The sequence below is a fragment of the Eptesicus fuscus genome, chromosome 7 (genome assembly GCF_027574615.1).
Source record: "Eptesicus fuscus isolate TK198812 chromosome 7, DD_ASM_mEF_20220401, whole genome shotgun sequence".
NCBI lineage: Eukaryota > Metazoa > Chordata > Mammalia > Chiroptera > Vespertilionidae > Eptesicus > Eptesicus fuscus.
This window is the reverse complement of record NC_072479.1, coordinates 96,969,472-96,983,116: the sequence shown is the minus strand read 5'-3', so window position 1 is coordinate 96,983,116 and position 13,645 is coordinate 96,969,472. Positions and strand designations below refer to the sequence as shown.

The 13,645-nt window shown below is 45.7% G+C and overlaps 1 protein-coding gene across 4 annotated transcripts in view; it reads left to right on the top strand.

The window, feature by feature from the left end:
* Window positions 1-4,586: 4,586 nt before the first annotated feature.
* Window positions 4,587-13,645, top strand: part of CRY1 (cryptochrome circadian regulator 1) — a 51,109-nt gene continuing 42,050 nt past the window's right edge. For 3 of the 4 annotated variants that reach the window (XM_054719445.1, XM_054719446.1, XM_008144715.3), the window contains exon 1: window positions 4,587-5,419. In XM_054719445.1, coding sequence (XP_054575420.1) covers window positions 5,262-5,419 — 158 coding nt within the window. In that variant the 5' untranslated portion in view covers window positions 4,587-5,261. The remainder of the gene's footprint in view (window positions 5,420-13,645) is intronic. The other variant, XM_028150150.2, reaches the window with a different exon arrangement.

Here is a 13,645-nt window from a genome sequence, read left to right as displayed (position 1 = left end):
TGACCAGTTGCTATGATGCGCACTGGCCACCAGAGGGCAGACACTCAATGGAGGGGCTGCCTTCAGCCTGCAGGTCCCACGCCAGCCAAGGCAAGTGCCGGGGAGTGGGGGGGCAGGGGGGGGGGGGGGGGGACCCAGATAGCCCCACCAGTTGCCTCCCACAGAGGGAGGCGACTGGCAGCGGCAGTGGGAGGCAGGGCCGGCCAGCGGGCGGCACCAGGCCGCCAGCCAATCACACCAATCACCCAATCACCCCACCTGCTGGTTGCCCCACAGATCGGTCCTGATGGCTGGCCAGGCCTAGGGACCCTATCCTATATATTGGGAACAGTCTCTTAGATTTAAAAATTAAAACCTGGCAAGGATACTCTAATACTGAAAAAACAGGATGATGGCAGTGATGACATGCATGGACTCTGGCTTGCACAGTGGTCAGCCCTGATTCTGACACTTACAACTGTGTGACAAAGCCAATTACTTAACTTCTCTCTGCTTCAGTTTTTCCACCCATAAGATGGGGAAAATGGTACTACTGCCTCAGAAGGATCACGTTATGTACTCCTTTTTATAATCAGGGCAAAAAAATGCAGCTGCCCATACAACAGCAAGATGCCTTTTACCTGTATGAAAAGTATGGTTACTGGTGCATGCAGTGTCCCGGATTGCAAGAGGGATGTCTGACTGCCAGGCCAAGGGACAACCCCACCCCTCCAATGCATGAATTTTGTGCACCAGGCCTCTAGTACCTTGGTCGGCAAACTGCGGCTCGAGAGCCACATGTGGCTCTTTGGCCCCTTGAGTGTGGCTCTTTGGCCCCTTGAGTGTGGCTCTTCCACAAAATACCACGGCCTGGGCGAGTCTATTTTGAAGAAGTGGCGTTAGAAGAAGTTTAAGTTTAAAAAATTTGGCTCTCAAAAGAAATTTCAATCATTGTACTGTTGATATTTGGCTCTGTTGACTAATGAGTCTGCCGACCACTGCTCTAGTATATTTAATAAAAATATGTTAAAGTAACTGTCTATATGCCATAAAAACCCTTCAGTCTGTGAGAAGTGCAGTTAACAATACTGACACTTTTATAATCAGTACTTAGATGTGTAAATGAAAGTTACACACCCACCCACATACAGCTGTCTGTTAAAAAAAAATCCATCTTCATTGAAGGAACATCATAAGTCAACCCTACACAAATCAATATTCTCTTCCTCTACCTCCCACTGTCTCATTTGGATGCTTGAAAGCAATTCTTAATGAATGTCTTTAGACACAATCTGCTTACTTTTAAACTGCCTAAAATGAAACGAGAAACACTGTATTTTTAAAAGTACTAAAGGCCCTGGAGTAGGAGGCAATCCAAGCGAGGGCACAGCTCTGTACGCAACGTCCTCTGCAGAGGTCATGGACCCCTCAGAATGGTAATTACCCAAGGCTCATCCCATTGCTAAAAATAACTTTCTAGTGAACGAAGAGTTTTCACATATAATTTTAAGTGCTCTTAAGAAACCAAGGAAAAAAATGCTATGTCCTCTGCGTGGCAACAAAAGCAGGGGTAGGGAATACTTTCCAGACACACTGGCTCACTAGATGACTGAATTTGTATTACCATTATTAATTTGCTAGTAACGAAGTAGCTTAGAACAACAGGCATTTATGGCCTCACAGTGAGGGAGGCCAGAAGTCTGAAATGAATGTGTTGGCAGGGCCATGCCCCCTCCCTCTGTAAGCAATAAGAAAGGACCTGTTCCGGGCTGCCCCCTTAGCTTTGAGTACATAGTTCCTTGTCTTGTTGCAGTTGTGGGGGAGGAAAATACTGTCCTCTACCCTCAAGCTTCTTTGGCTGGTCAAATAGACATGAGACAGAATTGCAAGAGAAAAATAACTAAATTTAATACATACATGTGTAGGGGAATCCCACATACATGAGAGAGTCAGAGACCCCACAAACACAAGAGGTTCAGAGACAGAAAGGGAACGTGGATATGTAAGACATTCTGAACTGGGGTGAGGTATTGCCCCTTGGGGCTTCAGGAGGTCACTGCAGGAAGGAAAGCACATGTTCAGTGATTTACTAGTTTGCCCTACCATAGAGATACTTAAAAACTTATTTCTGGTGATAACGCTTTTCATAGGTCAGGCTCCTGATTTAAATTCTTCTAGGTAGTGGAGGTGGGAGGCAGAAGTTTCTCTAGAGCCTGCAGGGTTCATCTGCACACCACTGAGGCACATCTTGGGGTGACTAGCTCTGAACCCTCTCCTCCCCCAGCATAACTCCAATCTTCACACGGCATTCTCCTTGTATATGTGTCTGTGTGCAAATTTACCCTTTTTTTTTAAGGACCTCAGACAAATTGGATTAGGGCCTATCCTAATGACATCTTAGCTTGATCTTATCCTATATAATAAAGAGCTAATATGCAAATGGTTGTCACGCCCTCACGCAGTAACAGCTCAGACACTCAACACTGGGGAGGAGGAATGGGGACCAGCCAGGCACAAATGAGCTCAAGAGAGGAATGGGGACCAGCCAGGCACAAATGAGCTCAAGAGAGGAATGGGGACCAGCCAGGCACAAATGAGCTCGAGAGAGGAATGGGGACCAGCCAGGCTGTGGCCCAGGAGAGGAACAAGCCACACACCCCGCGGTCCCAGGGGCCAGCCCCTGTGCCTGCAGCCCAGAAGAGGGACAAGCCACCCACTCCATGGTCCCGGGTGCCTGTGGCTGCAGCCCAGGCGAAGCCACCCATCCACGGTCCCCTGAGGCTGCAGCTGGCCCGGGCAAAGTCAGCCCGGATCCTGGCTGTCTGCAGCCGGCCAGAGGGAGGGAATCCTGGGTCCCGGGTGTGGGGTGAGGCAGGGGCGATTAGGAGCGATCAGGCCAGCAGGGGAGCAGTTAGGATCGATCAGGCAGGCAGGCAGGCAGGCAGAGGAGATTAGGGGTGATCAGGAAGCCAGGCAGAGGGGTTAGGAGCCAGCAGTCCCAGATTGCAAGAGGCAGTTGGACATCCCCCGAGGGGTCCCGGATTGGAGAGGATGCAGGCCGGGCTGAGGGGATTCTTCCCCGCCTCTCCCCCCACCCCCTCCGTGCACGAATTTCGTGCACTGGGCCTCTAGTTTTCAAATAAGTTCACACTCACAGGTACTAACTAGGGTTTCTATGAATTTAAAGCACACAGTTCAGGCAGTAACAATTGCCATATCCTTCTTCCTCCTAACCTTGCCAGACTCTGGTGGCAAACAGCATTCATTAACTCAGTCATTCAATCAACATTTGATGCTTATGTATCAGGTTCTGTACTGGGTAGGTATTGATGCAAAAAAAAAAAAGAAAAAAGAACTGGGTGGGGCCATGGTCCTTAACAAGTCACACTTTAGAGGGAATCAGAGGCACATTATTATAGTAGTAAGTACAATTATTGAGCACCTACTTGCACTAGTGTTGAAGTAGGCACTTTTCATTGTCTTCTCAATATAATCTCGAGTGTGGTGATTATCAAACATGCGGGGGGGAGAGGCAGGAGTATTTTTACAAATTAGGTTGCACTGCATCTGAGTCTAAGGGAATGTGCAGAAATATGCTAGGTAGGGCAAAGGTGGTTGTAGTGAGCAGCAGATGCAAACGAAGATTTTATAGAGGGGGAAAAAAATAGCAAAGAGTAAAAGTTTAAGAGATACAGATTGTAAACTGGGGTTTTAGCCCATTTTCTTCTCTCCTGGATCTCCAGCACTTTGAGCAGTGTCTGGTTCATTCAGTAATTGTTGAATGAATATAAGGGCATCACATGAATAAGGACTGGCATGGATTACAGTTCAATGTCCTCGGTACGGTGGGCAACGGCCGCACTCAATGTAAGAGACGAGGGCTCCCATACTGTTGATATTCGCTAGTATTAGGGAATTACAAGAAGTCCAGGAATGCTTGGCACCCGCCCGGCCAATTACTCCACATCCCCAGAGCAAGTTCAAGGGTTACAGCACCTTTGGAATGGCGCTGCACACTCCAAAGTAGGGTTCTTTGCACAAAGCTGGATTGATGCACGCAGTTTGGCATCAAAGTCGACGTTGAGCCTCCTCCGTCCTACTCTCCTCCGTCCACCCCATCTGCCCCCACTACCCGCCGGGCCCCCTCGCAAGACTCTCAGAGGGAACAAAGCCGCCTCCGGGCCTTCTAGGGGACCCCACCACCCGCGAGAGTGTCCCAGTGCGTCAGCCCGCGGCCCCGCCCTCGTTCCCCCAGGAACGCAGCGAGAGCGCACGCGCACCTTCCCCGGCAGAGCGCGCGCCCGCGAGCTGCCCGCAACCCCGTGCTCATCCGGGTCTCAGCGAGCCTCAGCCAATGGAGGAGGCTCACGGCCACCGGGGGCGGAGCTAAGCCTTCTCTCACGTGGGGCCTGTGAGTCCCCGAGGCCCTACCAGGCAACCGCGACCAGCCCGCCTAGAAAAGGGGTTGAGGTAGAGAGCCCAGCTTCTAGGCGAGGGCCCACAGTTTTGAGATCGAATGGCTGCCGCCCCCTAGAAGCGACGGAAGAGCGAGCACATCCCCCAGCCCGCGCCGCAGTAGTAAACACACTTCAGAAACGTGAGGTGCCGGTGGTCACGTGGGCAGCGCGCCTTCCAGTCAGGAGCTGGGGGGCGGGGCCGAGGCCGCTGACGCGGCGCCGGCGGCGGAGTCACCCGGGCCGGCTCGACACCGGTCACCGGCGGCAATCCTCCAGCGGCCTCGACCGTCGCCTCCGCGTTCCGTCCTCGCTCCTGGGCTGAGAGGCAGCGTGGCCGGCAGGGACTGAGTCCTCGCTCCTCCTCCTCGGTGGCTCGCCTCGGGCGGGCCGCTTTTCCTCAGGCACCGCCTCGGTGGGGCGAGGTTTCCGTGACGAGCCTCCTGGGGCTCCGGGGACCGGCTCGGGCTGTCGTGGCGGCTCGAGCTCCTGGAACTCGCTCGCCCTCCGGGGGTCCGCGGCCCTCGGAGTTATGCGTGTCCTCCAGGCGGTTGCGGCGGGTGCCGGCTCCTAAAGGGCGTCACACCCGGACTCCGCTGCCCGGGCAGCCTCCGTGCGGCTCCCAGCGGCGCCTCCAGCGCCCTCTCCCTCTCCGGTCCGCTCCTCAGACTCATTTTTTCCTGTCCCCCCTCGGCCGCCCTGTCCTCCTCCCGGGGGTGCGGCGATTCTCCTGGAAGCGGAGGTGTCGGTGATGAGCCGGACCCTCGTGCCTTGAATCTCTTCGGTGGAGGAGGTCGGCGGTGAGCCGCCGCCCGCCGCGTGCCCGGGATGGTGGTGAACGCGGTGCACTGGTTCCGAAAGGGGCTCCGGCTCCACGACAACCCCGCCCTGAAGGAGTGCATTCGGGGCGCCGACACCATCCGCTGCGTCTACATCCTCGACCCCTGGTTCGCGGGCTCCTCCAATGTGGGCATCAACAGGTGGCGGTGAGTCAGAATCCCGGGGGACATGGTGTTCGGTGTTTTAATGAATCAGGGACTTGGACAGATCGGCCCAATCGGAGCACTTCAACCCGGGACCGCCTGGCTTACGCCGGTTGAAGAAGTGTAGCTGCTTCGAGTCTGAACTAGAACGGACCGAATGGTTCTCTGGTCCGAGAGCGCTGGCAGCCTGGGACACCCGGGCCTCCCGGCTGTGAATTACGCGTCTCGGCGCTCCTGGGAACTCTTTCCCCAGATGTATGGGGACTTCTTGGTGGCGGGCTTGAGGAAACACCCGCCCATTTCTCAGTGGCCCGCGGGTTGATTTCCTTGGCCTCTGGGTGGCATTCGAAAGGATTGCGGTTTTTAATGTTTACGGTTGTGTCCCGGTAATTCATAGTATGGAGAAAATTACTCATTCAGTACAGTCGCCTCCAAACCCAGTTTTCTTCCACCTTGAGGTGGATGGAGGAAAAGCAAGGGAAATCGCCTCTGGTTTCTCTTTGCTCAGCGCTTCCTCTCGAGCTCCCCCTGGTGGTGGACCGGGCAACACGGTTTTTCTTTCTAGGCAAAGGATAATCCTTCTAGGGATCAGAGGACTGGCGGAAATCGTAGAGACGCCTTGATGATCTTCCCCCGAAATACCAGGCTAGGTGCTTGTTCGGCCCCCTGGTGGAAATGAAAGTGTTCGATGGCCCTAGCCGGCTTGGCTCAGTGGATAGAGCATCAGCCTGCGGACTGAAGGGTCCCGGGTTCGATTCCGGCCAAGGGCACATGCCTGTGTTGAGGGCCTGATCCCCAGTAGGAGGTGTGCAGGAGGCATCCGATCAATGATTCTCTCTCATCATTGATGTTTCTATCTCTCTCTCCTTCTCCCTTCCTCTCTGAAATCAATAAAGAAATATATTTAAAAAAAGAAAGGAAGTGTTCGATGAACAGAGTGATCACCTACTATATACCAGGCAGGCACTGCTTTAAACCCCAGGGATATAGCAGTGAATAAAACAGACAGTATGCTTCAGAAAGTAAGATATAGAGTATTTGGTGGTGGAGAAATGCTGTGGAGAAATATAGAGCAGAGAAGGGGGATAAAGAATATAAATGTGGCGATTGGGAAAAAACTCGAGAAGGTGGCAAGTGAACAAGGTGATGAAGCAAATATGGACCGCAGCTGTCTAGGGGAGAAGCATTCCAGGCAGTGGGACGTCGGAGAAAGGGCCCTGAGGTGCAAATGTCCTTAACCTTCGGAACAAACAGCAGAAGAAGCCAATGTGACTGAAGCAGAATAGGTGAGAGGAAAAGTAGTAGATGAGGTCAGAGATGTAACAGGGCCATATTGAGTAGAGCTTTATAGGTAGTTGTCAAGATTTGGACTTGTACTCAAAGAGGGAAGTGGGAATAATGGCAGGATTATGAGCAGAGAAGTGACATGATCTGACTTAAGTTTGAAAAAATGTCTCTGGCTGTGGTTCTGAGAACAGACTGAATTGGAAGGGGGTGGGGTGCAGGTGGAAAAGAAGCAGGAAGAGCAGTTAGGCTGTTGTTCATCCAGGTGAAAGGTGAGAATGGCTTGGACCTTAGTGATAGTGGTGAATGTGGTGAGAAGTAGTCAAATGCTGAATATATTTTGAAGGCAGAATCCACAGTATTTGTTGGCAGGTTGGATATGTGGTGTGAGAGAGAGGAATTAGGAATGCTTTAAAAATATTTGGCTTGAGGAACTAGGAGGATGGAACTGCACTTTGCTAAGAAAGTGAAGTTAGAAAAGCCATTGGGAGGGTGTTTGGAGTTCTCTTTTGAACTTGGTTAAGTTTGAGATGTTTATTACACATCCAAATGCAGATAGCAGACAGGCAATTGGAGTTCAGGGCAGACAGAGATCTAGGCAGGAGGTATAAATTGGAGAGTCGTCAGTTTATATATAACATTTAAAACTATTTATTCATCCATCCATTCATTGAGCATACATTTGTAATGTATTTAATATATGCCAGGCACTGTGTTATGTGCCAGCATTCAGCATAAACAAAACAGCTAAAACAAAACAAAATCCCTACCCCCTTGAAGCTATATTCTAGTGAAGCCATGAAACTATATGAGAACAAGAAGGAAAAAAAAAGAAACTATATGAGAACATTAAGAAAATAAGTATAGTTAGAAAAGAGAGAAGAATATTGAATGTCAACTGTAATTTAAACACGAACTGAGCCTTGGGTGCTCTAATGGGTAGATATTGAGGAGAAACATCTATTAAGTTAGAAAGAAAACCCAGCAGAGTATAGTGTCTTGAGAAGCTAAGTAAAGAAAGTATTTTAAAGAGTGTGTTTTACCTATGGTCAGGTGCTGTTGATAGGTCAGGTGAGATGAGGATGAAAATTTAAAAATTGTATTTAGCATTTTGAGGCCACTCATAATCTTGAATAGAGTGGTTTTAGTAGTGTAAAGACAAAAGCCTTTTTGGAATGTCTCAAGGGAAGCTGATAGGAGAAAGGTGGGAGACAACTCACATAGACAGCTCTTTAGGAAGTGTTGCTGTAATGGGATCAGAGAAATGTGGTTCCTTGAGTGCAGTGAAGTCGAGAGGATTTTTTTTTAAGGTGGGAGAAATTACAGTATGTTTGCATGTTGGTGGGAATGATACAACAACTATATATGAAACACTCATTAGCAGAATTAGTGTCATTAACGTTGATCCAGGGAAAGATGGTAGATGTAAAATATTTTAATGTATTAATATCTTACAGTAATAGAGTAATAATTCCCTTTTCATAAGATTGTTAGGAGAATTAAATTACTTAACAAATGTAAAATGCTTAAAATGTGAGTGGTAGTAGTAAACGCTTGTCAATTGCTATTAAATTGGAAGCCTTAGGTAAATAATATCTAATTAAATGTCTGTAGTAAGTTTTTTTCTAGAGCAGTTTATAAATTTATAAAATCTAGACTGTTAGCTTCTGTAGGAGGGGGATTATATATTTTTTAACTTTGTACACCCAGAAACTCACATTAATGAGTCAAATAATGAGTGAAATAAAACTGGTAACCACAATAGAAGTAGTCCCATATTTTCCTTCTTAAAACGATTCTTTATTAAATATAGCCCTTTCTAAAGATGGGTAAAGCTGTAAATAATAAATAGAGACAAACTAAGTTATGAAAAGGAACAGAGTTTTATTTAGTCTGTTCTCATAGAACCAAATTCAGTGTTTTCCATAAAATAGTAACTTGGTTATTTGTTGAATGAAATGACATCCATGAGTCAATAATTTTATGTTTTTAAACAACTTTATTTCTCTATTGACCATAGGATAATGTGCAAACTCCTTGGCATGGCATTTAAAATCTTGTGGGTTTCTATCTTCCGTCTTTGGTGCCATTTCTTTCAATCAGCATTTCTTGGAAAAGTGAATTTTTTAAATTTTTTTTCACCTAAATAAATTAACAAAAAAACTTTTATTTCATTGAAAAGGATGCTTTCACATAAAAAAGTTTGAGAGACATTGTCCTTAAAATAAAGGACAGTCCTTTGACTTGAATAAATTAAGCTTTATGAAAATTCACTTTGCCTCATTTGATCTCAGACCAGTGAAAACTTTATCTTGAATTTGTCATCTTTGGAATTGAATGGTTTAAAATATTTCAATTCCTCCCTTCACTTATCTCTTATTAAAATCATATCACATAAAAACATATACAAATATTCATAGATTATTCACAACTTATTATTAATCATAATACATGTCCATCTACTGATGAATAGATAAACAAAATATGTTATATCCATAATATGGAATATTATCTATAATAATAAAAATGTAATATGCTAATTTGACCGGATGACCTTCTGGACGAAGTGGGGGCTGCGAGGGAAGTCTGGGTCCCAGGTGCCTGCCGGTGGCCCGAGGGAAGCCTGGGTCCTGGGTGCCAGAGGGAAGCTGGTGGTGCGGGGGTGGGGGGGGGGGTGCGCAGGGGAGGAAGGCCTACTCTTGCACAAATTTCGTGCATCAGGCCTCTAGTTCAATTATAAAAGGAAATGAAGTACTGGTATATGCTGCAACATGAATGAACCTTGAAAACATGCTCAGTGTGAAGAAGCCAGTCACAAAACCCCACATATTATTTGATTCTATTTATATGAAATGTTCAGAATGGGCAAATATGTAGAGACATTGGCTTCTTAGGGTTAGGAGGGTTGGGGGAGTTGGGAGGTGGTAACTAAGGGTCATGGGGTTTCTATTTGAGGTAATGAAAATGTTCTAGCAGGTTGCACACTCTGTGAATAAACTAAAAACTGTTAAATTGTACACATAAAAAAAAAATCTCACCCCTTTAAGGCCCAGTCCAAATGCCATTTTTTCCATATTACCTTTTTTTAAAATCTTCACCCAAGAATATGTTGATTGATTTTAGAGAGAAGGAGGGGAAGAGGAGAGGAAGAGAGAGAAAGAGAAAGAAAGATTAATGTGAGAGAGAAATATTGTTTGGCCGCCTCCTGTATGCTCCCCAACCAGGGACTGAACCCACAGCCTAGGTGTGTAATCTAACAGGAAATCAAACCTGCAACCTTTTTGTTTATGGGACAGCACTCCAACCAACTGAGCCACCCAGCCAAGGCTTTCCATAATACCTTTCTTTATTACCTTGTCCAGGATGATTAACTCTTGTGAACTCTTAATCCATTTTTTGATTTGCTTCTCACATCACTTTTAGTATTTACTCCTTTCATTTGTAAATATTGATATAGTCCTCATATATTCATTTCTCCCCATTTAATAGATTGTACCTCTCCTTTCTGAAGAGAAGGTACCATTTCATTAAATCAAAAATTTATTTTGTTCTTATTCATGGCAGGCATTATTTTTGGTACTGGGGATATAATAATGAATACAACAGAAAAAGTCCCTGCCCTTGAGGAGCTTCTTCTAGTCTAGAAGGAGAAATAGACAATAAAGCAAATATGATAAGTCAAGTGATGGTAAGTGTAATGGAGAGAAATAAAGCAAAATGTGAGAACAGAGACCTAAAGGAAGGAAACCAGCTATGCAGATACTTGGGGAAGAGCCCTCTTTTGTATTCTCCCCAATGTCTAGCATTGTGTCCTATACAAAGAAGGCATTTGATAAGTATCTTCTAAATTTCTTTTCTAAGTCTAGGTTTTAAGAGTGGGGCAGTTACTTCATTTAACTTAAATGCTAGTGTATAGCTTAAACTCATAATTCAGAAAAATACTTTTCAATTAACAGATTATTTTTAATATTTAAACTTCAGCATGTTATTACTATCGGATGTAGAGTTTCTTAATTTTCAGTAACCAAATCTATACTTATAACATGTCTGATTTTGTTGCTGGGGTTTCATGTTAACGTTCATGCCTTTGCCCTCTGTCCAACACACACACACCACACAGGAATTCCATGTCCTGTGGCCGCTTCATCCTGGGCTTATGCATTCCTGGGTCTTTCAGTGCCATCTCTTATTCTCTAGTTAGCTTCCTTCTTTCAGCCGGCCCCAACGGCCAGCGCTGCGGGAGGACCCATGGGGCCGGCAGAAGGCGCTGGTGGCAGAACTCGGGGTGGCCAATTGCGTGGCTGCCGGCACCATTTTTCTGCCAGCACCAGTTTTCCTCTGGCCACCCGCTGATCGGAGCGCTGGTGGGAGGCGCTCGATAGAATTAAGACTAGAACAAGCCTTCTACCCATAAGAATACATGTATCTTATTTCTAGATCCTTGGGGGGGAATATATTTACTGATGCTGTATGTTCAAACTTCATGTGGCAATAAATACATTTTGTACCACTGAAGTCTTTTAGATCTCACAACACTAAGGCCACTACAAAAAATCTATCTATGTATATAAAATGCTAAGTGACCATCCGACTGTCCGAACGGCCGGTAGGTATGACGCGCACTGACCACCAGGGGCCAGATGCTCAACGCAGGAGCTGCTGAGCTGTGGTACCTTGGCAGCGGCAGTTCTCGGGTGACACATCCCAGAACCAGAGAGGAGGGAGCCCGATTCCTCGTGGGGCCACCTTCGGCAGTGGGTTTATTGTTCCTGGGACACTGCCAACCCCGAATCTGGTTTACTGCACACTTGCATTTGCGTTCCACACCTGTACGACAACAACTGCAGAGTGCTCTCTCGCACTCCAGGACCCCTTGGGGGATGTAAGAGCCAGTTTCAGCCCAATCTCTGCAAGCCAGGCCGAGGGACCTGCTGGAGGGACCCTGCTCACTCCACAGATGTAACTTCGAGCCGCGGCGCTGCCCCAGGTGCAGCTGGCCGGCTGGGGAGGGACCGCAGAAGGTTGGGTCCATGGCATGTCCAGCCATCTCTCCCAGTCCTGCCCCCCGGCCACCACCCAGGACCGCCTGCATTAGTCCCCACACGGGAGCCAGTGCCTCGAGCTGGAAGACCCGAATGTGAGTTTTCTTTCTCCCCCCCCCCCACTCCTTTCAATGTGCACGAATCCGTGCACCGGGTCACTAGTGTTTTCATATGTCTCTTGGCCTTCTGTTTGTCCTCCTTCGAAAGGTGTCTATTCAGTCCTTTGCCCATTTTTTTATTTGATTGTTTATCTTCCTTTTGTTAAGTTGTATGAGTTCCCTATAAATTTTGGAGATTAAACCCTTATCAGAGTTAACATTGGCAAATATGTTCTGCCATGCAGTGGGCTTTCTTGTTGTTTTGTTGATGATTTCTTTTGCTGTGCAGAAGCTTTTTATTTTGATGTTAGTCCCATTTGTTTATTTTCTCCTTAGTTTCCATTGCCCTAGGAGCTGTATCAGTAAAGATATTGCTATGACAAATTCTGCTATTTTGCTGCCAATGGCTTCTTCTAAGATTTTTATGGTTTCCCGCCTTACATTATGGGATCATGTTAGTCTTGTAAGATAAATTGGTAATTTTATATCCTTTTTATGCTCGCTAGTGGTACAAATAACAGGATTTCTATGTTCCATAAAGGTTTGCTAGAATTCACCTGTAAAGTCTTTTGGGTTGGGGGCTTTGGGGAAGAGGCAGATTCTTTTTGTAGATATCTCAGTGTACCTGCACAGTCCACACCTTAAACTACCCACATCAAAATCCTGACTGAAAGGATGAATTTAGCTTCCACTTTAGTAGCTCTGTGATCTACTTTTTCTCCTGTGGATAGTTTATTGGATCTAGAGTCAATGCCTGACCCACAATGTACCAAATTGGAACATGAAGGTTTGGAAAAGGGATACTGAGACTCTTATTGGTTGGTATTGGACCTTAACACTGAGCAGTCATAAAATGCTAAGTCTCTTAGCATAGAAAGATGATTATAGAAAGAAAAAAATGAGCACATGTGCAGAAAGGAACAAACAAGACCATTCAGTTCCAAAAAGGAGCCGGTGTCCTGGTTCCTAAGATTCTAGAATCTTTTTACTTGACTTTATTTCCTGAGCACAGGTTCCATGAGATACTCCAGTATTCTTCCAATACTTTTTCTTTGTTTGTTTTGGCTTAATATGAGTAGATTTCTGTTTAGAAATAATTACTGATGTAGGCCATTTTTTGCCATACTTTTCAATTCCATTGGTGTTTATTAACTTTCTTAGGTTTCCTTTTCAGTCAGTTCGTTAGTTGAATTTGATAATAATTCTTATTTTCCTAACATGTCTACCATTTAATGTAGTCTGACATTTCTCACATTACTAATACGTTTTATTTTTCTTTCTTTTTTTTGTTTCTTGGTTAGACTTGCCAGATGCTTTTCCATTTTATTGATCTTTTGAAAGCAAAGCTCTTACAGAAGAAATAAAGAATATTGTTAATGAGTTACGTCCATAAAAAGCATCAGGCTCAGTTGTTTTATAGTTTGGTTCTACCAAACTTTTAAGAACATGTAACTTTAGTGTTATAAAAAGCATTGTTCTAGAGCAGAGTAAAAGAAGAAGAAACTACAGTCCTATATGATTTAGGAATAAATGTACAAATTTTTCAAATAGAATACAAAATCATACTTTAAAAGTATATTCTACATGTACATTGAAAATGCAAGGATAATTCTATATTGGAAATGTATATACTAATATAAAATATTAATAGGCCAAGGAAAAATTGTAAGATCATCTTCATAGATGCTGAAAAGACTTTTGATAAAGTTCAACATCCATTCTTTTTTTTGTTAATCCTCACCAGAGGATATTTTTTCCATTGCTTTTCAGAGAGAGTGTGGAAGGGAGAGAGAGGGAGAGGGAGA